We start from the raw sequence: 26,454 nt of genomic DNA, 5'->3' as shown, positions 1-26,454 counted from the left end.
AGGAGCCTCTCTCCAGTCTCTAAGGGGGATTTTTTGGATTGAGCTGTGGATGGGGCAGCATTGTTGTTAAGCTGTCCCATAAGGTAGACGTTGATGGCAGTACTGTTGTTTTCTGTTCCGGAATCACTTGTAAATAAACACCTTTGCACAGAAGAACTTTTGCGGTTCCGCCATCTTTTTATTTTTATAGAGGTTAGGATATCCAGTTTAGCCATCTGGCCTACTCTACGTGACATATGGTGGCAGTGGTGGGATGGCGTACCGCAAATCAGTGAATTCCAACAAGAGAGGTAAAGGAATGCGTACAGGATTGCGTTCTCAGCAACAGCATCAACTGTCAGAAAAGGTACCTGAAGTTGAACCGGGGTGGAATACCATGGAATCGTCTGGTGAAGAAGAGGTCAAGTATGAGAAACTAGGAGCCCGACCGCGGGGCCAAAGACAACCAGAACTGGGTGAGCTGCTGACTGAAGGAGCAGTTGGGGGACCAGAACCACACCCAACCATGGTAACCCTTTTTCAGCAACTTTTCACCTGCCTTGAGAGGAGGGACGAAGACCTCAAGCAGGAGTTACGTGGCCTACACCAATCTATCCTCACAGCTCCCCACCAGGCGGAACTCGTCAGTGAGAGCCCAAGATTGGGTCTTCCAACACCAGGACGACAAAGGCTCGATGCAGCAGGGACTTCAACTCCACAGCAGGCACCCCAAGCAGTAATGAGGCCAACACCAGGAGACCAGTCCAGCAGTGTTAACGTCCATCTTCCAGCATTCCTGAGGAAGGAGCCAAAGATGCCCTCATACCAGCAGGGGGAGGACATTGAAAACTACCTGCTGAGGTTTGAGCGTATGGCTAAGACGTGGCAGTGGCCTGAGGTAGAGTGGGCCTGCAGGCTTGTCCCATTGCTCACGGGCAAGGCCTTAGAGGCTTACACAGCAATGGATGAGGGGCTGGCCAATGTCTACAAGGGCTTGAAGGAAGCGCTGCTGGTGAAGTTTGACATCTCACCGGAAACCTACCGTCAACGCTTCAGAGCTGCATCAACGCCATCGGGTGAGTCGCCGACAGAGACGTACCACCGCCTCAAGGGTCTCTACCGACGATGGGTTCGACCGGGGGAGAAGACACAGGACGAAATCGGGGAGGTCATCATCCTCGAGCAACTTCTACAAGTTCTACCACACGACATTCGAACCTGGGTCCGAGAGCACGAGCCCAAGGACGGGCTTATGGCGCCCAAGCTTGCACTGCAGTATCTTAATGCACGTAAAGGGGGCCCACCACAACCTGCAGCACCCGCTCCAAGGAGTCTCAGAGACACAAGGGACATCAGAAACGCCAGAGATGGTGGAGGTAACTCTGGGGGTTATGTGTCTGGGAGGGAGGTAAGGGATCATGCAGTTCGCTCTGATGGGAGGGGTCTGACCTGTTTTTACTGCCGGCAGCAGGGGCACAAAGCTTCAATGTGTCCGCTACGTAAATCCAAGCTCTCAGGTTACTGTTATGTACCCAGAGAGGGGAATGGTGTTCAGAATAGACAGACTCGGGAAGGGTCATGCTTGGTACCTGTAAAAGTGAATGGTAAAAGTCTTACTGCAATGATTGACACCGGCAGTTCCCTGTCATTGATCAGAAAAGGTAATGTACCTGTTAATGACATTGATTATGGTCATCAGACACTGATCCAATGTGTCCATGGTGACCAGTCACAGCAGCCCACAGCTGAGCTCACAGTTGAGATTCAGGGTCAGAAATACCTCCTCAAAGTTGGGGTAATGGAGAAGCTACCTTTTGAGATGATTTTGGGGAGGGATGTGCCTGTACTCTCTGATCTGTTGGGAAGTGTGGGGGGTCAGCTATATGAGCAGTCAGTTTGCCAGTCTGATGTTCAGATGGCATGTTCAGTTGTCACTCGTGCCCAGGCCAAAGCTGGTTTACAACCTCTGCCTGACTTGTGTGATAGTCTGTGCGAGGGGGGAACCAAAGGGCCCAGAAAGTCACGCCGCCAGCGGCGTCTTGAGAAGTATGTGGGAACCCCTGTACCTGTTGCTGATGTGTCTGGGTTAGAGGTGCAATGGGATGTTCCACAAAATTTTGCTACACTGCAGAATTCTGACGCAACCTTGAAATGTTTGTTTGACAAGGCCTTAGCTGGGGACAGTCAATCTTCATGTGGGGGGATTTACACAGTAGACAACCACATACTCTACCTTGGGTCAGAGGCAGATAGCAGGAAGTTGGTGGTGCCATCTACCTGTAGACCACTTGTTCTCAACCTTGCACATACAGTTCCATGGGCAGGCCATCTAGGGCAACATAAGACCTATCTTAGGCTAGGCTCCCGTTTCTTTTGGCCCTCCATGTATACTGATGTACAAAAATACTGCAAATCATGCCCCACGTGCCAGAAAACCAGTGCTGTCCGTAGGTCTGAACGGGCTCCTCTATGTTCACTGCCAGTTATCTCTACCCCATTCAAGAGAATTGCAATGGACATTGTTGGACCCTTGGAGAAGAGTAGTGCAGGTTACAAGTATATATTGGTGATCTGTGACTATGCCACCCGGTTCCCAGAAGCCTTCCCACTCCGTTCCATAACCACTCCAAAGATAATCAGTGCTCTTGTTCAGCTCTTCTCTCGTGTAGGAATCCCAGATGAAATCCTGACGGACCAAGGGACAAACTTCACCTCGCGACTGATGGTTCAACTCCACCGACAGCTGGGCATTAAAGGCTTGAGGACTACTCCCTACCATCCCCAAACGGATGGGCTCGTAGAGAGATTCAATCAAACGCTCAAGAACATGCTGAGGAAGTTTGTGGCTGACACTGGTAAAGACTGGGATAAGTGGTTACCCTTTCTGCTTTTTGCTTACAGGGAGGTGCCTCAGGCATCGACAGGTTTCTCGCCATTCGAACTCCTCTATGGATGGCCAGTGCAAGGACCACTGGACCTGCTGAAGAAGTGCTGGGAAGGTTCCCCAGTAGCTACCTCAGGACAGGGGATTGTCCAGTATGTCCTCCAGATGCGAGACAGGTTGGAACGGTACCGAGAGGAAGCTAGAGCAAACCTTCAGCAAGCCCAGAAGGCCCAGAAGAGAGGCTATGACCAGCACGCTCGCCACAGAGAGTTTGAGCCAGGACAGAAAGTCCTGCTCCTCCTTCCCTCATCTACCAGCAAGCTCCTTGCGCAATGGCAAGGACCGTACCTAATCGGGAGGAAGATGGGCCCAGTGACCTACGAGGTGCTGCACCCGGACAAGGGTAAGAAGAAGCAAACCTACCATGTGAACCTTCTCAAGGCCTGGGAGGAGAAAGAGGAACTCTCCAAAGGAAAGTCCTTTCTGGTCCGCAGAGTAGAAGAGGATGAGTCGGATGGGGTCACAGAGGCATGGAAAGAACGAGCAGAAGTCATACTGGCTCACCTGGAAGAAGACAAGCAAGATGAGCTGAAGCAGCTGTTTGGCAAGTATCTGGCCCTCTTCAGTCAGAGACCAGGAAGAACCAAAGTCCTGGAACACGTCATTCGTTTGAAACCTGGCCAGAACCCTGTCCGCCAGCATCCTTACCGTGTGCCTGAGAGGCTGGTGGTAGCCCTCAAGGAAGAGGTCCACACCATGATAGAGATGGATGTTGTCGAGCCATCTTCAAGTGAATGGAGCAGCCCTATTGTCATTGTCCCAAAGAAGGATGGCTCTTTGCGCGTCTGCATGGACTTCCGTAAGGTGAATGCCATCTCCCAGTTTGATGCCTATCCCATGCCCCGCATTGACGACTTACTGGAGAGAATAGGTAGAGCTCATTACATCACCACATTGGATCTCTGCAAAGGGTACTGGCAGGTGCCCCTGGATGAACAATCCAAGGCCTACACTGCATTCCGGACACCAATGGGCCTGTTCCAGTTCAAGGTCATGCCGTTTGGCCTTCATGGGGCCCCTGCGACTTTCCAGAGGCTGATGGACAAGGTCCTCCAGGACTGTGACGATTACTGTGCTGCTTACTTGGATGACGTGGTGATCTACAGCCACTCCTGGGAGGAGCACATACAGCATCTTAGCAGCGTCCTGGGGAAGATCCAAGAAGCAGGCCTCACGCTTAACCTCCTGAAGTGTGAGTGGGCGAAACAGGAGACAAAGTACCTGGGTTACCAGCTGGGTAAGGGTGGAGTTCGGCCTCAGGTGGAGAAAGTGGAGTCCATCAGGAATAGCCCTCAACCCAGAACCAAGACACAGGTGAAGTCCTTCCTAGGTCTGGCAGGGTGGTACTGGAGATTCATTCCACAGTTTTCGACCATCGCTGTCCCTCTGACCAACCTCACTTCGAATGGGGCCAGCAACCCTGTGAAGTGGACTGAGGAGTGTGAGGAAGCCTTCATGACACTGAAAAAACGACTGTGCTCATTCCCTGTTCTCCAGACCCCTGATTTTAAGAAGAGATTTCTCGTGCAGGTGGACGCTTCGGCTGTAGGAATTGGAGCTGTACTGGCCCAAGGGGAGCCAAGAGAAGAGCTTCCTGTGCTGTACCTGAGTCGGAAGCTGTTGCCCAGGGAAACCAGGTATTCTACAATCGAAAAGGAGTGCCTGACTATAAAGTGGGCCCTAGATAGCCTCCGTTACTACCTTCTTGGGAGGGAATTTGACCTGCACACGGACCACAGAGCACTGACCTGGATCCAGACCATGAAGGACCGGAATTCTCGTGTGACCAGGTGGTATCTGGAGCTCCAGCCCTTCAGGTTCTGTGTCCGTCACAAGGCAGGAAAAGAGAACGTTACTGCGGACTACCTATCAAGGCTCCCGAACATGGTCGCTTCAGGAGAGGAGGAAGGTAATGTGACGTAGAAGTCCGTCACTGGCCGCGGGCAGCATTTGGTTCTTTAACGCACACACATATTCATCACTCCTCCCTGCGCCATTATACCATAAGTTAACAATGTGGGTCGACACACAATTTAACTTCTGTCTTGGTGCATGCATTTCACACTTGTCAATGTTCATATTTGAGAGATACAATAATTATTATATTTATCAATGTTGTGGATGAGCGCATTGTTTGTTTGTTCTGTTCCTCTCTCTCCATCTCTGTAGCTTCTGGGTATGCTGGAAAAGGACCCGAGCTAAGGGAATTGGGTTGGCTTTATAGTGCCTGTCCCAAATGGCTCATTAATGCATATGGGCATATTGAAAGATATTGTCAGTAGTGATGTAATGTTGTAAATGTTATGTTGTGATATTGTTTAAAACCGTGTTGCAATGTATATCCTTTAGTATGTTTAGTTCATGGAAAATGTAGGTTTGTATTGTTAATTGATTAATTAATTAGGGTTAATTGTTCTGAGGGGAGGGGCTAGCCCTACAAAAGGAGCCTCTCTCCAGTCTCTAAGGGGGATTTTTTGGATTGAGCTGTGGATGGGGCAGCATTGTTGTTAAGCTGTCCCATAAGGTAGACGTTGATGGCAGTACTGTTGTTTTTCTGTTCCGGAATCACTTGTAAATAAACACCTTTGCACAGAAGAACTTTTGCGGTTCCGCCATCTTTTTATTTTTATAGAGGTTAGGATATCCAGTTTAGCCATCTGGCCTACTCTACGTGACAGGTACAAAACAATTCTGCAACATTGAAGGTCCCTAAGAACACAGTGGCCTCCATCATTCTTAAATGGAAGAAGTTTAGAACCACCTAGACTCATCCTAGAGCTGGCCGCCCGGGCCAAACTGAGCAATCGGTTGAGAAGGGCCTTGGTCAGGAGGTAACCAAGAACCCGATGAGTTCCTCTGTGGAGATCGGAGAACCTTCCAGAAGGACAGCCATCTCTGCAGCACTCCACCAATCAGGCCTTCATGGTAGAGTGACCAGACGGAAGTCACTCAGTAAAGGCACATGACAGCCCGCTTGGAGTTTGCCAAAAGGTACCTTAAGACCTTAAGCATCATGCCGTGAGCATGTTTTTCAGCGGCAGGGACTGAGAGACTAGCCAGGATCGAGGGAAAGATGAATGGAGCAAAGTACAGAGATATCCTTGATGAAAACCTGCTCTAGGATTATTAGTTGTACCCTGCCACCAGTCAAAAGGCCTTTGATCTAAAGGTTTCTGAAGTCGGTGTGTGATTTTTATTTACACTGAACTTTATTTTAAAACAAATTTGGTTTAAATATCTGCATTCTTATAATGGTCTCTTCCTTTGTGTTTTCACAAACATACAGACATGATACAAGGTAAACACTATTTCCATCAACTACACACTCAGAGAAGGATAAAGTACAACCCCTTGGTAAATAGAAGAGTTGAGCAACACTGAATACATAGTCAAATAAAATATATACCTAACATATACAGTGTTATACATAATCTGGCAATATGTGACTCTAAATGACATTGATAGTGTGGACATTTTTACCAAATGAATCAACTGTAAGGCCAAACTGGAACAGCCCTGCAATTTATTTAGACTTCTAGGGCTAGATTCAATCCGTAGCGTGGAAGGCAATGTTCCTGTGACTGCAGAGAGACTATGTTCACGGTAAACGCTGCATATGTCGACTCAAACGGAAATTACCTTTACATTTCAGCGGATCTTCTGCTCTACAAATTGAATCTAGACATTAGTCCCCACGGTTGACCAAAATAAGTTGAGTTGAGTCTTTCTTGTGTCATTACTGATAGCCCACAACACTGAATTGAGCAAATTGATACATTTGTGTAACAACAAGTAAATATTTGACATTGAGTTGTAAAATGTTTACTCTTGTGAGTGGTAACCTCACTGGCACTCTGTGTAATGACAACCAGTAATACATGTCATTTCAGACTTTAAGAATAGTCTCTTTCTGCTGCATTCTCATAACATTGTCAAATGTGTCTTTAAACTCTGATATGACTTATCCATAAACACTGAATGTACATACACTATCCTTCAGAAATGTATTAGAAATATTCCAAAATACAATTTGTGTCCATAATTTGGTGTTTATTTATGTATATTAGATATACAATTAAACAGGCAAAATAATGAATGATTTAAACTATCCGGTCTGCCGGTATTAAAAAAAGTAAGTCATTAGATGTAGTTTTTCAAAATGTATGTCATAAACATTGATGAATAAACAGCATTATGATATATCCCACAGGGCACAGGCATCAATTCAACTTATATTCCACGTTGGTTCAACGCCATTTCATTGAAATGACGTGGAAACAACGTTGATTCAACCAGTTTGTCCCCAGTGGGATGTATCTCTTTGGAAAGTGCCTGTCACCTATTGTATGTGGTCAAGGTTATGATGATTTTGGGTGCTGGGGTTGAGAGAAGCGGTGGCTGTGGTGCTAGCCGGTGTTGAGGTGTCAGATCAGTCGATACAGTTGCCCAGGATGATGGCAGAGACGATGTACAGGACGATGACGGTGATGCCGATACCCAGGGCGGTGTGGTTCAGTATCCGCGCTAGACGAGAATTCTTCTCAGCAATCTGCTGATGACCCTGGTTGTTGGCGTCTCTAGTCTGAGAGCAGAGAGAGAGGGAGGGAAGGGAGGGAGGGAGCACAGAAGGATAGAAGGACAGAGGGATGGAGGGAGATAGTGAGAGAGAGTTGTAATTGTTGTAATCGTCATTCAGGAAAAAGAGGAAGAGACTTCAACGGAGAGAGTTCAATGATGATTCAGTGCCACCATGGTCTTATTCGATTGGAGTTATTTCAGGAGATGCAGTATTAATTCACAAACACAATACTCAGCCAACATGCTAACAAAATCAGAAAATAAAAAACAAATAGGGACATTTTTCTCTCTCACTGCAGAGCATTTATAATATATCATATTAATACCTACTAGTGATGAAAAACAACTAAAATACTGATTTCCTGTGGCCACACCCCAATCAGCACTAAGTTGAAACAGCTGTGGATGGAGCACAAACCTGGAGCTCTCTCCCCTAGCTACAGTCTTAAGAATGATGCTATATTGTAAGACATATTTTGACACCTGTTATTATTTCTCTTGGGGGAAGAACAAGAGTTGACAGGCGATGCTAAACATTGAGTCAACTAACTGAAGTCTCAGTGTCCGTGACTCTCCTTACACTATAGACATCTCTGAGCAGCTGACTACAAGAGTCAGTATGAGTCACACACTAAGCAACAGTAAAGCTGTAAGAAAAAGTTGAACAGTATATGTGTGTCACATGTGGTCTTGGATTACTTTCTTTCTCCAAGTCAGGAAGAGTCTTGTGCCAAACATGAAGTGGCTGTAAAACACAAACAACAGGCACCAAAATTCCCACTCAAAGCATTATTGGGTAAGCAGCAGAAGCTAAAATTCTCATAGTGAAATAAATGTAGTGTTTCTGACACCTTAGTCTATGTTTAAAGAATAACAACATGACCTCACACCCCCTATAAGATCTCTCCCACTCAACAGTGACTGACTCAGTTTAATTTAAGTCTCAATTGAATCAACCTCCCCCTAGTCACATGACGTTGTTAATATAGCCTCAATCTGTTTCTGTTCTCTTTTGAAATTATTGAGTTGGCTTCCACAGCAGGGCGAGGGTTGACAGAAGGCTTTAGGCAGAGAGGTTCTGTGTTAATTTAGGGTAGTGTGGCGTGAGAAGGCCTGCCTGCTATTGTAAACCCTCCTCCTGATTACTGGCAGCTGGATCATAATTGTTTCCACACGGCTAGTTGGAGGAGAAGGGCTTGTTGGCTCTCTTAGCACTGGACAGTTGTTGTATTTCTGAGGGTTTGTGTATTTGCGTGTCTTGAATAATTATCTGGGCACTCCACCAAATGGTTTTCTTCCATTTCCTTGAGGTTCACAAGATTTCCTCCATCCCATCTGTCTGTCTGTATGCTCTGCTTGCCATGATATTGCAAAACTTGAAATACATATAGCCTATCCATTTACTAGGCAACTATGCACAATTAAATGAGAGATGTGCTTTGTAATTTGTTGTATGGAATATGAAACCATCACAGCCAGAAAAGGTGAGAATGATTGTATTTTCTGGAATACTGTGTATTCTGGAACACTGTATATTCTGCAATGGTTTATGAAAATAAAATAAATAGGAAAAATATTCCTTTGTCTAATTATAAGATTATGTCTAACTATTTTAGATTCTGAAAATAAAACATATTTTTGCTCTTCTCACTGATGGCAAATAGTTGCGTTCTTGTTAATATGTTTTCCTCTTAAATTTGTTTTATTTTCATCATATCCCCCATTCGCACAAAGTACTCACTTGCAAGCTTGCAATACAATATTTCAACCACTAGCAGATGTAAGTATGCATGGTCTGAAGTTTGCAGGGAGGTGAGTACATTCTCACGTCAAGTACTTTTTTTAAATAAAACTTGCACATGCACATTTTGGGGTATATTTTGTATATATGCACGGTTTATAAATGAGGCCCCAGAAAACTACTGGAAGCTTGATTCCACTCACTTACCCACGTAATACTAATTTCCCCATGGGCCTATATCAGCACTGCAGCATATTGTCGATATGACTCATCATAATATAATCTGTCGGGTCAGGCTCCTTGAAAACCACATTACATTTAATACCAACTAAAACCTAAATAAAATATTCGGAACAATTAACTGGTTATTCTAGTGTTTTATAAAATATAAAATACTGTATCTGCAATATGTTCTAAGCAATGTGTTGAGTGCAATCGGACTACAAAGTGAACATTTCATGAATTGTTTTTTTTGTGGAGGATATATAACTGGTGTGTGACCTCATGGAGAGGGAGGAGCAGGATGTGAGATGGGTGATATGTGAGAAAATTCCAAGACAAACATAATCAGATCGTTGTGGGAGTCTGTCTTTCTAAACTCTGCGACATAAAGGGCCTTCTCAGTGACAGTACAGAAATACTGGTGAATGGGCCATCCATTGAGTGACCCAGGGAGCATTTCTATATTTTTTGGGGTCATTTAGCAGACAATCTTATCCAGAGTGACTTTGTACAGGTCCCCGGTGGGAATAAAACCCAGAACCCTGGCATTGCAAGCGCCATGCTCTACCAATTTAGCCACACAGGACTACTATTGATTTACACTATCAACAGATTTCTGCTCTTCTCTGTGATTGAAGAGAAGGTTGTCAACGTGTAGTCAACTTTGTTCTAAGGGCAGAAAGAATCTGATTGGTTTAGGGAAGAACAAATTGGTTCCTAAAAGGTCAATGGGCAGAGTTTAACAGATGCACAACTTGAAATCATAGCGGAGGTTTGAACTGAGCATCTTGTAAATAAAACTTGGAGTTAAAAGTTGTAACGTTTTGAAAAAAATATTGTGATACAGTAGTCAGACAAATGTGACAACATCTCTTAGACTTGAAGCAAAGAGTAAATTGTAACAAGCTAGCAGCAACATGCTAAGCTAATCAGAGCAGGCTAGCTTGATAAGCATTTAGCAACCTCTTAGCTACTTAAGTTCAATTAAAAGACTACAAGTATGTCAGCTAACATTTGTTTTGTTGAAATGTTAAGGTGAAATTTTAAAAAATGGACAGTTACGGACAGTTAAAATGCTAAGCTAAACAGAGCTAGTTGGCTAGCAGATATCTATCTCTTACTAAGAGCTAGATTAAATCCGTACCAAAAGGAAAAAAAGAAATGTTCCTGCGTTCGAGGAGACTACATTCACGGTAAATGTTGCATATGTTGACTCAATTGGAAATTACCTTTAAATTTCAATTGTGCTATACAACGGACCTTCCATGCTACAGATTGAATGTAGGCCTTAGTCTCCACAGTTGTCAGAAATAAGTTGAATTAGATATTGCTTGTGTCATTGCCGACAGCAAAGAACACTGAATTGAGGAAATTGATACACGTGTAACAAGAAGTAAATATTTGACATTGAGTTGTAAAATGTTTACTCTTGTGAGTGGTAACCTCACTGGCACTCTGTGTAATGACAACCAGTAATACATGTAATTTCAGACTTTAAGAATAGTCTCTTTCTGCTGCATTCTCATAACATTGTCAAATGTGTCTTTAAACTCTGATATGACTTATCCATACACACTGAATGTACATACACTATCCTTCAGAAATGTATTAGAAATATTCCAAAATACAATTTGTGTCCATAATTTGGTGTTTATTTATGTATATTAGATATACAATTAAACAGGCAAAATAATGAATGATTTAAACTATCCGGTCTGCCGGTATTAAAAAAAGTAAGTCATTAGATGTAAGTTTTTCAAAATGTATGTCATAAACATTGATGAATAAACAGTATTATGATATATCCCACAGGGCACAGGCGTCAATTCAACGTATATTCCACGTTGGTTCAACGCCATTTCATTGAAACTAGTGTGTCCCCAGTGGGATGTATCTCTTTGGAAAGTGCCTGTCACCTGCACCTATTGTATGTGGTCAAGGTTATGATGATTTTGGGTGCTGGGGTTGAGAGAAGAGGTGGCTGTGGTGGTAACCGGTGTTCATGTCTTAAAGTAACGATGAACTGTCATTTTTTCTTTGCTTATTTGAGCTGTTCTTGCTATAATATGGACTTGGTCATTTACCAAATAGGGCTATCTTCTGTATACCACCCATACCTTGTCACAAAACAACTGATTGTCTCAAACGTATTAAGAAGGTAAGAAATTCCACAAATGAACTTGGAACAAGGCACACATGTTAATTTAAATGCATTCCAGGTGACTATCTCATGAAGCTGGTTGAGAGAATGCCAATAGTGTGCAAAGCTGTCATCAAGGCAAAGGGTGGCTACTTTGAAGAATACTATATTATACAATGTAGAAAATAGTAAAAATAAAGAAAAACCCTTGAATGACTAGGTGTTTCCAACTTTTGACTGGTACTGTACAGTGCATTCGGAAAGTATTTAGACCCCCTTGACTTTTTCCACATTACTTTACAGCCTTATTTTAAAATGTATTACATTTGTTGTTTTCTCATCAATCTACACACAATACCCCATAATGACAAAGTGAAAACAGGTTTTTAAGTATTCAGACCCTATGCTATTCAATTCGAAATTGAGCTCAGTTGCATCCTGTTTCCATTGATCATCCTTGAGATGTTTCTACAACTTAATTGGAGTTTACCTTGGACCATGATTTGGAAAGTGACACACCTTTCTATATAAGGTCCCACAGTTGACAGTGCATGTCAGAATAAAAACCAAGCCATGAGGTCGAAGGAATTGTCTATTGAGCTCAGACACATGATTTTGTTGAAATACCGTTCTGGGGAAGGGTACAAAACAATTCTGCAGCATTGAAGGTCCCTAAGAACACAGTGGCCTCCATCATTCTTAAATGGAAGAAGTTTAGAACCACCTAGACTCATCCTAGAGCTGGCCGCCCGGGCCAAACTGAGCAATCAGTTGAGAAGGGCCTTGGTCAGGAGGTAACCAAGAACCCGATGAGTTCCTCTGTGGAGATCGGATAACCTTCCAGAAGGACAGCCATCTCTGCAGCACTCCACCAATCAGGCCTTCATGGTAGAGTGACCAGACGGAAGTCACTCAGTAAAGGCACATGACAGCCCGCTTGGAGTTTGCCAAAAGGCACCTTAAGACCATCATGCCATGGGCATGTTTTTCAGCGGCAGGGACTGAGAGACTAGCCAGGATCGAGGGAAAGATGAATGGAGCAAAGTACAGAGATATCCTTGATGAAAACCTGCTCTAGGATTATTAGTTGTACCCTGCCACCAGTCAAAAGGCTGTTTGATCTAAAAGTTTCTGAAGTCGGTGTGTGATTTTTATTTACACTGAACTTTATTTTAAAACAAATTTGGTTTAAATATCTGCATTCTTATAATGGTCTCTTCCTTTGTGTTTTCACAAACATACAGACATGATACAAGGTAAACACTATTTCCATCAACTACACACTTAGAGAAGGATAAAGTACAACCCCTTGGTAAATAGAAGAGTTGAGCAACACTGAATACATAGTCAAATAAAATATATACCTAACATATACAGTGTTATACATAATCTGGCAATATGTGACTCTAAATGACATTGATAGTGTGGACATTTTTACCAAATGAATCAACTGTAAGGCCAAACTGGAACAGCCCTGCAATTTATTTAGACTTCTAGGGCTAGATTCAATCCGTAGCGTGGAAGGCAATGTTCCTGTGACTGCAGAGAGACAGCGTTCACGGTAAACGCTGCATATGTCGACTCAAACGGAAATTACCTTTACATTTCAGCAGATCTTCTGCTCTACAAATTGAATCTAGACATTAGTCCCCACAGTTGACCAAAATAAGTTGAGTTGAGTCTTTCTTGTGTCATTACTGATAGCCCACAACACTGAATTGAGCAAATTGATACATTTGTGTAACAATAAGTCAATATTTGACATTGAGTTGTAAAATGTTTACTCTTGTGAGTGGTAACCTCACTGGCACTCTGTGTAATGACAACCAGTAATACATGTCATTTCAGACTTTAAGAATAGTCTCTTTCTGCTGCATTCTCATAACATTGTCAAATGTGTCTTTAAACTCTGATATGACTTATCCATAAACACTGAATGTACATACACTATCCTTCAGAAATGTATTAGAAATATTCCAAAATACAATTTGTGTCCATAATTTGGTGTTTATTTATGTATATTACATATACAATTAAACAGGCAAAATAATGAAGGATTTAAACTATCCGGTCTGCCGGTATTAAAAAAAGTAAGTCATTAGATGTAGTTTTTCAAAATGTATGTCATAAACATTGATGAATAAACAGCATTATGATATATCCCACAGGGCACAGGCATCAATTCAATTTATATTCCACGTTGGTTCAACGCCATTTCATTGAAATGACGTGGAAACAACGTTGATTCAACCAGTTTGTCCCCAGTGGGATGTATCTCTTTGGAAAGTGCCTGTCACCTATTGTATGTGGTCAAGGTTATGATGATTTTGGGTGCTGGGGTTGAGAGAAGCGGTGTCTGTGGTGCTAGCTCGTGTTGAGGTGTCAGATCAGTCGATACGGTTGCCCAGGATGATGGCAGAGACGATGTACAGGACGATGACGGTGATGCCGATACCCAGGGCGGTGTGGTTCAGTATCCGCGCTAGACGAGAATTCTTCTCAGCAATCTGCTGATGACCCTGGTTGTTGGCGTCTCTAGTCTGAGAGCAGAGAGAGAGGGAGGGAAGGAGGGAGGGAGGGAGCACAGAAGGATAGAAGGACAGAGGGATGGAGGGAGATAGTGAGAGAGAGTTGTAATTGTTGTAATCGTCATTCAGGAAAAAGAGGAAGAGACTTCAACGGAGAGAGTTCAATGATGATTTAGTGCCACCATGCTCTTATTCGATTGGAGTTATTTCAGGAGATGCAGTATTAATTCACAAACACAATACTCAGCCAACATGCTAACAAAGTCAGAAAATAAAAAACAAATAGGGACATTTTTCTCTCTCACTGCAGAGCATTTATAATATATCATATTAATACCTACTAGTGATGAAAAACAACTAAAATACTGATTTCCTGTGGCCACACCCCAATCAGCACTAAGTTGAAACAGCTGTGGATGGAGCACAAACCTGGAGCTCTCTCCCCTAGCTACAGTCTTAAGAATGATGCTATATTGTAAGACATATTTTGACACCTGTTATTATTTCTCTTGGGGGAAGAACAAGAGTTGACAGGCGATGCTAAACATTGAGTCAACTAACTGAAGTCTCAGTGTCCGTGACTCTCCTTACACTATAGACATCTCTGAGCAGCTGACTACAAGAGTCAGTATGAGTCACACACTAAGCAACAGTAAAGCTGTAAGAAAAAGTTGAACAGTATATGAGTGTCTTGGATTACTTTCTTTCTCCAAGTCAGGAAGAGTCTTGTGCCAAACATGAAGTGGCTGTAAAACACAAACAACAGGCACCAAAATTCCCACTCAAAGCATTATTGGGTAAGCAGCAGAAGCTAAAATTCTCATAGTGAAATAAATGTAGTGTTTCTGACACCTTAGTCTATGTTTAAAGAATAACAACATGACCTCACACCCCCCTATAAGATCTCTCCCACTCAACAGTGACTGACTCAATTTAATTTAAGTCTCAATTGAATCAACCTCCCCCTAGTCACATGACGTTGTTAACATAGCCTCAATCTGTTTCTTATAATGGTCTCTTCCTTTGTGTTTTCACAAACATACTGACATGATACAAGGTAAACACTATTTCTATCAACTACACACTCAGAGAAGGATAAAGTACAACCCCTTGGTAAATAGAAGAGTTGAGCAACACTGAATACATAGTCAAATAAAATATATACCTAACATATACAGTGTTATACATAATCTGGCAATATGTGACTCTAAATGACATTGATAGTGTGGACATTTTTACCAAATGAATCAACTGTAAGGCCAAACTGGAACAGCCCTGCAATTTATTTAGACTTCTAGGGCTAGATTCAATCCGTAGCGTGGAAGGCAATGTTCCTGTGACTGCAGAGAGACAGCGTTCACGGTAAACGCTGCATATGTCGACTCAAACGGAAATTACCTTTACATTTCAGCAGATCTTCTGCTCTACAAATTGAATCTAGACATTAGTCCCCACGGTTGACCAAAATAAGTTGAGTTGAGTCTTTCTTGTGTCATTACTGATAGCCCACAACACTGAATTGAGCAAATTGATACATTTGTGTAACAATAAGTCAATATTTGACATTGAGTTGTAAAATGTTTACTCTTGTGAGTGATAACCTCACTGGCACTCTGTGTAATGACAACCAGTAATACATGTCATCTCAGATGTCATCTTAAGTCATAGAATAGAGCTAACAGTCTAATCTGGTTTCCTGGATGATACTGTTGACTAAGGCTGCAGTTCATAGTCACTTTAATAACTCTACCTACATGTACATAATTACCTCGACACCAATGCCCCCCTGCACATTGACACATTGACTCTGTACCGCTACCCCATGTATATAGCCCTGCTATTGTTATTTACGGTTGCTCTTTCATTATTTGTTATTCTTATCTCTTACTTTTTTAGGGATTTTCTTAAAACTGCATTGTTGTTTAAGGGCTTGTAAGTAGCATTTCACTGTCAGGTCTACTACACCTGTTGTATTCGGCGCATGTGACAAATAACATTTTATTTTATTTATGACTTTTTTGGGGTTCTAAAATAAGGTCAATTGTACATTACAGAGCAATGTACAGAATTGTGTTAGCTTAGTAACTACATACTTTCTTATTCCACTAAGATATAATCAATGAATCAATATTTACAAGAGTAGACCAAAAACAAACTCTACCAAATTCTACCTAATATACAGTATGTACATGAGGGTAGAGTAGGTGTCACGACTTCTACCGAAGTCGATGCCTCTCCTTGTTCGGGCGGTGCTCGGCGATCGACGTCACCGGTCTTCTAGCCATCATTGATCTATGTTTCATTTTCCATTGGTTTCGTCTGGTTTTCTTACACACCTGGTTCCAATCCCATTCATTAATTGTTGTGTATTTAACTCTCTGTTTCCCCTCATGTCCTTGTCAGAGATTGTTTATTGTTATGTTCATGTTTTATGGATTGGTGTGCGACGTGTCTTTGTAACCACATTTATTTTATTATGGACTTTGGAGTTTATGTTTTAAGTTATGAAAATACTAAATTTATTCCAAGTTCAATTCTCCTGCGCTTGACTTCCCTGCCACCGACAAACACGACGTGACAGTAGGGTACTGTCAGTAATGGGGTTAAGAGGGATGAGTGTGTATTGTAAACAATGGATGGATAGATAAAGTGGCTATCGAAGGGTTAACTGAAACAATGCTGTTGCTATTTTCATTGACAGCTAAGTCTCTACACTTCACCTAAAAAATGACAAACATTTGGAGTGTGGACTGTATTAATTGGAGAATTACTGGGAGTGGAACACAGAGGTTGTGTGGTTTGGTGCACCTGTGCTCTCTCTTAAATTATTCTCCCTTAAATTACCCAATTCTCAGCCACTTTCCCTTTCCACCACATGTTGCTTATAAGTTCAGCTTAACACATGCCGGATTCATGCCACTAACGGTCCTGCTTACAAAGGAGCCGTGTTCGACAATGTTTCAAATTCATAGATTTGTTAGTTGTGATTGTGATTGCTTATGTTTTTCTCGTCTAAGGCACGGCCACTATAACTTATTTTACGCATCTCTGTTTCCTCAAAGTGCACTCTGTAACGTTAAACACAAAAAATCTGATGAAAAAGAATGTCATAAACGGATGTCTGAGATAAAGCAAACAGCTTTATCTCAGACATTGACAAATATTGAAGTACCATTCTCAACATATCATGACAGTCACAATAAAGATAACATTCACAATGAAGTTCAGGGTTTAGAGCAAATACCAACAGCGTAAGCAACATTCTATTTGGACCTGTGGTAATGGCCCTATTCATTCCCAACAACCCATGGGGCCCAGATAGGGGCCGCTTCATAAAAGGAGGCTGGGGTATCCTAGCAAGTGGTGTTAATAGTTAGTGTGTGTAACCATTTTCTGATAATGCCAGAGTATAGTATAAATAGTATTAAAATAATAACTGTTTTCTTCAGAATGTACAAAGACAGGAAAATATGCTTAATGGATTACTAAATGAACTTGAAACTTGTCAAGGGAAACAACAGACACGCTACTCCTTTCGAAGACAATTGCCAGGAAATATTGTGCAATCTCCTAAAGGGATCTGTTCATCGTCCTGTTCTTATTTCATGGCAAATCACACTAAAACATTTCACAACATACTGACTGGAAAACACACAGCCTACGACACACAGACACAAATCTAAAAACACTTTCAGCCACAGACACGTAACCACACACAAGCACGAGCACACACACAAGCACGAGCACACACGCACATAGACAAGCACGAGCACACACACACACAGACACGCAACCAAGCTCGAGCAGACACACACACACACACACAAGCATGAGCACGCACGCACGAGCACAAACACACACACACACACACACACACACACACACACACACACACACACACACACACACACACACACACACACACACACACACACACACACACACACACAATAGCTTCTTTCTGCTCTCTGATTATGCCCTCTTGTCCACCATGTTAGAAAGGCCCCACTGTGTGAACGTTGAATTTCCAAGAGGCAGATTCCAGTTGCAATCCCCTGCCCAGGCCTGTACCTCTGTTGACCCTCCCACAGGCCTGTTCCCCTCCTCCTACCCTTCCCAGACAACCTGGCGCAAATCCCAAACACAACAGACTCTCTCCTGGCCTAACCCCCCTCTTGTGGGTTAGGCCAGGAAAAACATGCTGAGATGTGGAAAATCCTATAAATCAAAACATAACAATATCCTGCATAGATCTCGAACTAACCTCAAACAATCCAAACTCAATAAAATAGGGAATGCAACTATCTACAGTGCATTCAGAACGTATTCAGACCCCTTCACTTTTTCCACATTTAGTTACATTACAGCCTTATTCTAAAATGGATGAAATAAAACATTTTCCTCATCAATCTACACACAATACCCCATAATGACAAAGCTAAAACAGGTTTAGAAATGTTTGCAAATTTATTACAAATAAAAAATTGAAATATCTTTACATAAGTATTCAGACCCTTTGCTATGTGACTCCAAATTGAGCTCAGGTGCATCCTGTTTCCATTGATCATCCTTGAGATCTTTCTACAACCTGAATGGAGTCCACCTGTGGTAAATTCAATTAATTGGACATGATTTGGAAAGGCACACACCTGTCTATATAAGGTCCCACAGTTGACAGTGCATATCAGAGCAGAATTTTTCCGAGACAGGATTGTGTCGAGGCACAGATCTGGGGAAGGGTACCAAAACAATTCTACAGCAATGAAGGTGCCTGAGAACACAGTGACCTCCATAATTTTTAAATGGAAGAAGTTTGCTCAGTTTGGCCAGGCGGCCAGCTCTAGGAAGACTCTCCCTAGAGCTGGCCGCCTGGCCAAACTGAGCAATTGAGGAAGAAGGGCCTTCATCAGGAAAGCGACCAAGAACCCGATGGTAACTCTGACAGAGCTCCAGAGCTCCTCTGTGGAGATGGGAGAACCTTCCAGAAGGGCAATCATTTCTGCAGCACTCCACCAATCGGGCCACTCCTCAGTAAAAGGCACATGACAGCCCGCTTGGAGTTTGCCAAAAGGCACCTAAAGGACTCTGACGAAACTCTTTGGCCTGAATGGGTGGGGTGGTTGTTGGCAGCATCATGCTGCGGGGGTGTTTTTTCAGCGGCAACTCCACAAATGCAGGTTTGTCAAGCTTGTAGCATCATCCGAAGAAGACTCAAGGCTGTAAGTGCTTCAACAAAGTACTGAATAAAGGTTCTGACTAGTTATGTAAATGTGATATTTCTGTTTTTATTTGTTATAAATTTACAAAATTATAAACTGTTTTTCCTTTGTCAATATGGGTTATTGTGTGTAGATTGATAGGAGGAAAAACAATTTAATCCATTTTAGAATAACTCTGTAATGTAACAAAATGTGGAAAAAGTTAAGGGGTCTGAATACTTTCCGAATGCACTGTATGTAATCCAAGGGAATCATTTCCACAACAGTAGCCGGTAGCAAATAGGAAGTCATAATTTCACCAGCTTTCTCATACAGGACATATCTCCATATCTCCTTTTCTTTCTACATGTACAGTAACACATTTCTTGGAACATACATTTTCCTAGATACATAACTCCTTTGTATCTCTCCCTGTCTGGGAATAGTTTTAAGATGGGCTGGTAGTGTACTCTATGTGAGTGGGCATTAAGTCTATGTGCCAATCAGACAGTGCTGCCGACTGGAAGAGACAGAAGAGAAAACTGTGTTTGCAGTGCGGTTTGTCACTTCTGTACGCAGTATCCACCAAAAACTGGCAACTGCAGCTTGCCGCAACTGAGTCAGAGTGGGAAGAGCTCGGTGTGGGATAGTCATGCCCAAGCTTCCTGGCAGAGCGTCATGTAGCCTCTTAGAGAGATAATACACCACTCACCCATTATGTCTCCTCCAGGTCTGAACTGGGTGTGGTTACGCCTACTCCCGGTCTCCCGCTCCCATCGTCATGCAAACCTGGACTTCATCAGTACCTTGATTACCTCCACTTTATTTAGCCCTCTGTAGCCTCTGTCATCAGGCAGTATTGGTTTGTTTTCATTCACGGTCTGTACACTTCTCATATTTTGTTTATCTGCATTCTTCATTATTAAAATCACCTTCTGCACCTGCTTTCTGTCTCCTGGTGTATATGTGACAGGTGCTCAACTGTTTACTATAAGTAGGCCATTATCCCATTATATTTATCACAATTTCTATTCTAGTTAGTGCATTATCTTTTACCAGATCCAATGTGTTATAATCTCCTACATTAATTTCACATTTCCACAAACTTAAGTGTTTCCTTTAAAATGGTACCCATAATATGCATATCCTTGCTTCAGGTCAAGAGCTACAGGCAGTTAGATTTGGGTATGTCATTTCCGATTTTTTTTTTTTTTTTTAAAGGTTCAGATCCTTAAGAGGTTTTAAGCGTCAAATCAAACCTAGGTCTGACAGATTGATTCCAGAGTATCTTCTGGATGCATTCAGGCTATCTGTCCCCAGATAGCCTTTCAGTTGTGTAAAACTGGAAAAAGAATTGCAGAAACAACAGTCTGTTGTTTGTGTTGATACCCGAAAGATAAGGAGGCATGAACGTGTTTTCCCAATGACTTTAGGGTGTTGCACAGATAAGAATCAGCTCTGGTTGCTTCAGTTCATGAGAAAATGAAACATAACTTTATGGCAGTGAGTCATGGATATGAGATGCTTCAGTTTAGGGGAAAATGAAACATAACTTCATGGCAGTGAGTCATGGATATGAGATTAGAAGAGCATGCTAAGATGATTCAGTCTGTAATGTGGGTCGTTCCACCAGAAAGCATGCTAAGATGATTCAGTCTGTAATGTGGGTCGTTCCACCAGAAAGCATGCTAAGATGATTCAGTCTGTGATGTGGGTCGTTCCACCAGAAAGCATGCTAAGATGATTCAGTCTGTGATGTGGGTCGTTCCACCAGAAAGCATGCTAAGATGATTCAGTCTGTGATGTGGGTCGTTCCACCAGAAAGCATGCTAAGATGATTCAGTCTGTGATGTGGGTCGTTCCACCAGAAATGTTTTAAACCTAATTTTAACATTGTCATAATGAGCACATGTTCAACTTAATATAAAACATGTTTTCCCACCTCAAGGTTAAATAAACAAAAATACTATAGTAAGTGCTGTAAGAATATTTTAAGATAAATAAACAACGCAGAGGACTAAAGGTGAAGAGGGAATTAATGATCAAGGGAAACATTGATTAATGGGTCAGAGACATGGGAGGAATTTCAGTCTGGGACTCATAGCTACTTGTGGCAAATTCTAATTGGTTAAAATTGCCTATACACGAGGTACTTGTTATTTGGCCATTGGCCCAATTTTACTGCAAGGAATTCTAATTGGTCAACCACAGGCTAGGGTTGTAACGACAGATCTCCTCTTCGTCTGCAGCGTGGTAAGTGTCCATAATGTTTTTAATAAAGACAAATGAACACTCAAACAAAAACAATAACGTGAAATCTAGAAAAAAACGAAACAGTACCGTGTGGTGACAAACACTCACACGGAAACAAACACCCACAAACTGACAGTGAAACCCAGGCTACCTAAGTATGATTCTCAATCAGAGACAACTAATGACACCTGCCTTTGATTGAGAACCATACTAGGCCGAAACAGAAACCAAACATAGACTGCCCACCCCAACTCACGCCCTGACCATACTAAATAAAGACAAAACAAAGGAAATAAAGGTCAGAACGTGACAAGGGTAGGAATATAGATTACATCCTGTCTCTTTGTTCTGTGGAGAATCACTGAAGACAGGGAAGAAGGAACATCTGTCATCTACTTTCCAGCATAACAACTATGATGTGTTCTTTTTTTCTTCTTTTTTTCTTTGGGGTCTGTGTTATTGAAGAATAACATCAACTGCTAACAGTTCCTATTAATATACATTAAGTGCCGACAGGTATGATCACAACACTGCTGATCAGCCATAAATCCCCTCGTTACAGGGGAAATGGAAGTTTGTTGTGTTCAACAGGGAGGGGCAATTGAATGCAAGCTTCACAATGTTTATTATTATTGTGAAAACATTTCTAGCCTGTCTATCTATGTGTAACAGGGTCGACCTGTTATGCTCAACACACTCAGTTTTCCACCACGAAACACCAGAACATGGTCAAAAAGAGTAGACGGGCTCATCTGCTTTTGACTATTAGATGTTCAATGTTTCTTTTGAAAATAATATTTAAAAAGGAATAGTTTCACCATATTAAAACGAGAGTTCAGTTCAAGTAACAGGCTTGACCTTTAAATGAGGGACAGGTTGTTGTTGTTTTTTTCCTTAAAATGAATCACTAATCACAAAATAAATAATAATCTACAGAAATGACATTGTGACCATATTAGAGACACATATTTCCCTCAGATTACACGGTGTACAATCCACAGTGTACAATCTGTAAAATACTACAGTGTGCAATCACAGCAGCAAGATTTGACAAAAGAAAAGGGCAACCAGTGAAAATCACACACCATTGTAAATACAACCCATGTTTTATGTTTTATTCATTTGCCTTTTTGTACTTTTTGTAACTACTAACTATTTGCACATCATTACAACACTGTACAGAGACATAATGACTTTTGAAATGTCTTTATTCTTTTTGAACTTTTGTAAGTGTAATGTTTACTGTACATTTTTTATTGTCTATTCAACTTTTGTTTATTATCTATTCAACTGGCATTAGCAATTTAAACATATGTTTCCCATGCCAATAAAGCCCCTTAAATTGAAATTGACTTGGGGCATGTAGGGATATTTCAGGGTTTCCAGCCCTTTCCTACCCCTCTTCTCAGTATGTCTGTCCATTTGATGGTGAGGTTTGGCAAAGGACAAGATGGAGGATTGATGGAGTTCTCCTTTCGTCTTCAGAATACCTTTTAAATGTTGAATACCTCCCCCTCTTACGTCACTCACAGTCAAGGCACCCGCATTGTCCCTATTCCCTATTTTTAATCACCCATATTCCGGGAAGGGTCCCTCCCTTTCTTACACACACTCTCCCTGATTCCTACTCCGCACCCCATCTCCCCTCCCCCGATCCCCTCAAACCAACCTATCCTCAGGACCTTATTCAAAACAGAACTCAAGACTGTGAGACACCAACACTGTAAGGCCAAAACTATCACAAACATGTCCCTCTCCCCAGCTATGCAGCCCACCACCAAGTCAAAATTCAGATCACTGACTCTAAAGAGCGAGATAGAGAGAGACGGGCCCTTATTTAAACAATACCGGTAACTTTGTTTCTTGGATAATGCTAAAAAAAGACTAGAGTGAGAAATACACTACTGACTACTCTACAAAATGAAACAAGTTATGTTCTGTGGATTATTTAGGATACATCTCTACTAGAAACACATTCGTCTACATTACATTTGAATACTCTTAAAACAGCAATAAAAGTCCCACTCACCGAGATGGAGTAGATAAGTGCAGCGATGCCAAGTGGCAGGCAGCAGCACAGCATGGTGAAAATGGAGTAGCCCAGGTAGTCTGGCAGAGGGTAAGGCAGAGCTCCACGGGTCACAAACACCGTAGGCTGGACTGTGACGGTGGACTGGGGGTAGTGTCCCGGGGAGTACTGTCCCTGGGGGTATGGCTGGCTGTAAGGGGCCCCGGGAGCTCCTCCATACTGTGGCGGTGGTGCGTAGCCCTGGGGATTGGGAGGGTAGCCTGCTGGTGCGGGGTATCCTGCGTTGGGGTGGTCCTGGTAGGGTGGAGGAGCTGGTTGTCCCATCCCAGACTTCTCATCTGGGTTCCAGCCTGGTGGTGGGGCGTTTGGCATCTTGTTGGGATCCATTTTTTTTGCTGTTGGTGATTTGTTTCCCTTTTATCTTACTTATCTCTTTCTTTATTTTGTGCCTCCTCTCAATCTCTCCAAGTGTTCTTCTGTGTCTCTCTGCCTAAACTGTCTGCCTGTCTACAAGCTGAGTAAAGAAAGCAATTATGCTCTCTATTCCCCTCCCCTGTCCGTCCCTGGCAGCTCAGTATGCTTAGAGGAAGCCTGCGTGGGTGAGCTGAAAGGGAATGGTTAGGGGTGGGGAAAGACTGAGTAGCTGACCAGAGTCAAATAATAAGTCTAGCAGTCAGGCAGAAATGCTGTCCATAGTCTGAATAGGAGTTGGGCGCAACCCCATGGTGATATTTTGAACTACACCAGTAACAGTCACATTGAATTATTGCACTTATTGATGACTCTTCAGTGCAAAACTTTCAGAGAAATTCAAGTACTTATTTTCTTTGATATGATGCAAAACTGTACATTTGATACTGTAATAAGGTAAAACTATAACAAAAGAGATGCTTAAAGGATTTATTTATGGTAAGGGAACACAGGAAAAAAAACAGCAAAGACTGTTGATTGAAGAATAAGAAGATAATAAAGTATCAAAGATAATGTAACAAATGACAATGCAACAAGATAATGTAACACACATGATAATGCAACAAGATAATGTAACACAATGACAATTTAACAGCATAATGTAACAAACAGTAAAACTACAAGACAATGTAACATTGACAATGTAACAAGATAATGTAACATAAATGACAATGCAACAAGACAATGTAATAATATGATAATGCAGCAAATAATGTAACCTAGGTGAAAATGTAACATAAATAGATAGGTCCAGTCGGCCTGCTGGACAGATAGGACCGCACGGATGGCCAGATGAGACCAGTCGGCCGACCAGGTAGGTAGGTATGGTCAGCCGTCCAGAAAGATAGGTAAAGCCGGCCATTAAGGTAGGTCCGGCCTGACTGCCATGTAGGTAGGTAGGTCTGGCCGGCCAGGTAAGTAGGTCTGTCCGGTCGGCCAGGTTGGTAGGTCCGGCCAGCCGGCCAGGTAGGTAGGTCCTGCCGGCCTGTCTGCCAGGTTTGAAAAAATGGGGTGTGGCTGCGTTCAGTCATTATGGTCTAGGCCTTTGGAACCAACCTGGTCTCAGAGCGTTTGCTATTATTCTGTAAGTAAATCCGAAACACTCCATTTAGTATGATACGTTACGTTTTGTGAATATTTGTGAATATCCATCACCCATTTCATATGATATGTTACGAATTACAATTCAAATGATATCTTAGGAATTTGCTAAATATAGAATATGTTACGAATTTGCTAAACGTACTATATGTTATAAATTAGCAAATTGTATGATATGTAACCAATTCTATCTAGGTGGCTAATGTTAGCTAGCAGGCTAACATTATCTAAACTAGGGGTTAGGATTAGAGGTTAGGGTTAAGGTTAAGTTTAGGAGTTAGTATAAAGAGTTAAGGTTAGGGGAAGGGTTAACTAACATGCTAATACGTAGTTCAAATGTAGTAAGTAGTTCAAAAGTTACTAATTAGTTAAAATGCTAAAGTTGTTGCTGACGAGATTCAAACTCGCAACCTTATCCATCCATCCATCCACCCCGAACAACCACCCTACTTTTGTTTTTGCCTTAAGTAACTGTAATGGACATTTTAATGTTTTTGTGCTCTTCTTATAACTAATTTCTGTGTTCTATTCATGTGCTGTTCTATAAACCAATTTATGTGTTCATGCAAGTGGTTGACTGTACAAATGCTCACTATCAGTAGCTGCAATTTGGCAATACGCACAGACCTTGTTTTGAAAGATATCTCAGTTTCAAAGTCTCAGCTTAGAGAGAAGAAACCTTGTGAGGTATTGGTCTGTCACCTGTTATGAACCAGTATTGGTCTGTCACATGAATTAAATAAAACAGTAATGATTCATGAATTATGCTAAATCATGCAAAAATAACTTGTCTGTGTATAGCCATACATAAGACAACTATTGGGACTGCCCAGGCAGAGCTCCTGATTGACATGGGTTCTATGATGTTTTGAGTTGGTTGGAACCTCTTCAGTGCGCTGACAAATAAACAATGATTAACTTAAGATTGACTTTGAGTGTCCCTGTGGAAGAATTTCCATGACAATTTGCAGTCACGAACAACATGATTGATTCTGCCTGCGGATCTTTCCAGTTGGGGTCTGCGAGCGAAACCGGTGGCGAATTTTATAAAGCGTGAAAGAAATTCCCGTCTGACCAAAAGAGGATGAGGACCCATCCAGACCAGACCCTTACTTTGAGATGCCCAGGAGAAGACACATCCTCTGCAAACAATTGAGGGATGGCAACTGATTTCAGTAAATCCATTTAAATGAATCTGTATATACATTTAAAAAAAATGTAAATAATGAAATGTAAGGAAGGCTAGAGTAAGGGCAGGAGAGGCTCCACT

The 26,454-nt window shown here is 42.1% G+C and overlaps 2 protein-coding genes across 2 annotated transcripts; one reads left to right on the top strand and one right to left on the bottom strand.

Annotated features, from left to right (window-relative positions):
• Nucleotides 1-243: 243 nt before the first annotated feature.
• LOC116353119 (uncharacterized) lies at nucleotides 244-4,913 on the top strand. The gene has a single exon (XM_031786976.1). The coding sequence runs from the start codon at nucleotides 254-256 to the stop codon at nucleotides 4,844-4,846; it is 4,593 nt and encodes a 1,530-aa protein (XP_031642836.1). The 5' UTR covers nucleotides 244-253; the 3' UTR covers nucleotides 4,847-4,913.
• Nucleotides 4,914-12,749: 7,836 nt separating this feature from the next.
• LOC109907299 (annexin A11-like) lies at nucleotides 12,750-24,244 on the bottom strand. Its single transcript, XM_020505193.2, has 2 exons — nucleotides 23,613-24,244; nucleotides 12,750-14,144 (listed from the first exon to the last, which is right to left on the bottom strand). Exons 1-2 carry the CDS (start codon nucleotides 23,997-23,999, stop codon nucleotides 13,992-13,994), a joined length of 540 nt encoding a protein of 179 aa, XP_020360782.2. The 5' UTR covers nucleotides 24,000-24,244; the 3' UTR covers nucleotides 12,750-13,991.
• Nucleotides 24,245-26,454: the final 2,210 nt, after the last annotated feature.

This window comes from Oncorhynchus kisutch, linkage group LG2 (assembly GCF_002021735.2).
Source record: "Oncorhynchus kisutch isolate 150728-3 linkage group LG2, Okis_V2, whole genome shotgun sequence".
Taxonomy (NCBI): Eukaryota; Metazoa; Chordata; class Actinopteri; order Salmoniformes; family Salmonidae; genus Oncorhynchus; species Oncorhynchus kisutch.
Note: the sequence above shows the minus strand (reverse complement) of the source record. Positions and strands in the feature narration are given on the sequence as shown.

Bases quoted from the DNA above. Each gene is read 5' to 3' on its own strand.
- LOC116353119 (XM_031786976.1), top strand. From the start codon at position 254: ATGGCGTACCGCAAATCAGTGAATTCCAACAAGAGAGGTAAAGGAATG.
- LOC109907299 (XM_020505193.2), bottom strand. From the start codon at position 23,999: ATGGATCCCAACAAGATGCCAAACGCCCCACCACCAGGCTGGAACCCA. The intron at 14,145-23,612 runs GTGAGTGGGACT...CTCTGCTCTCAG, and splicing joins CACTTATCTACTCCATCTCG to ACTAGAGACGCCAACAACCA.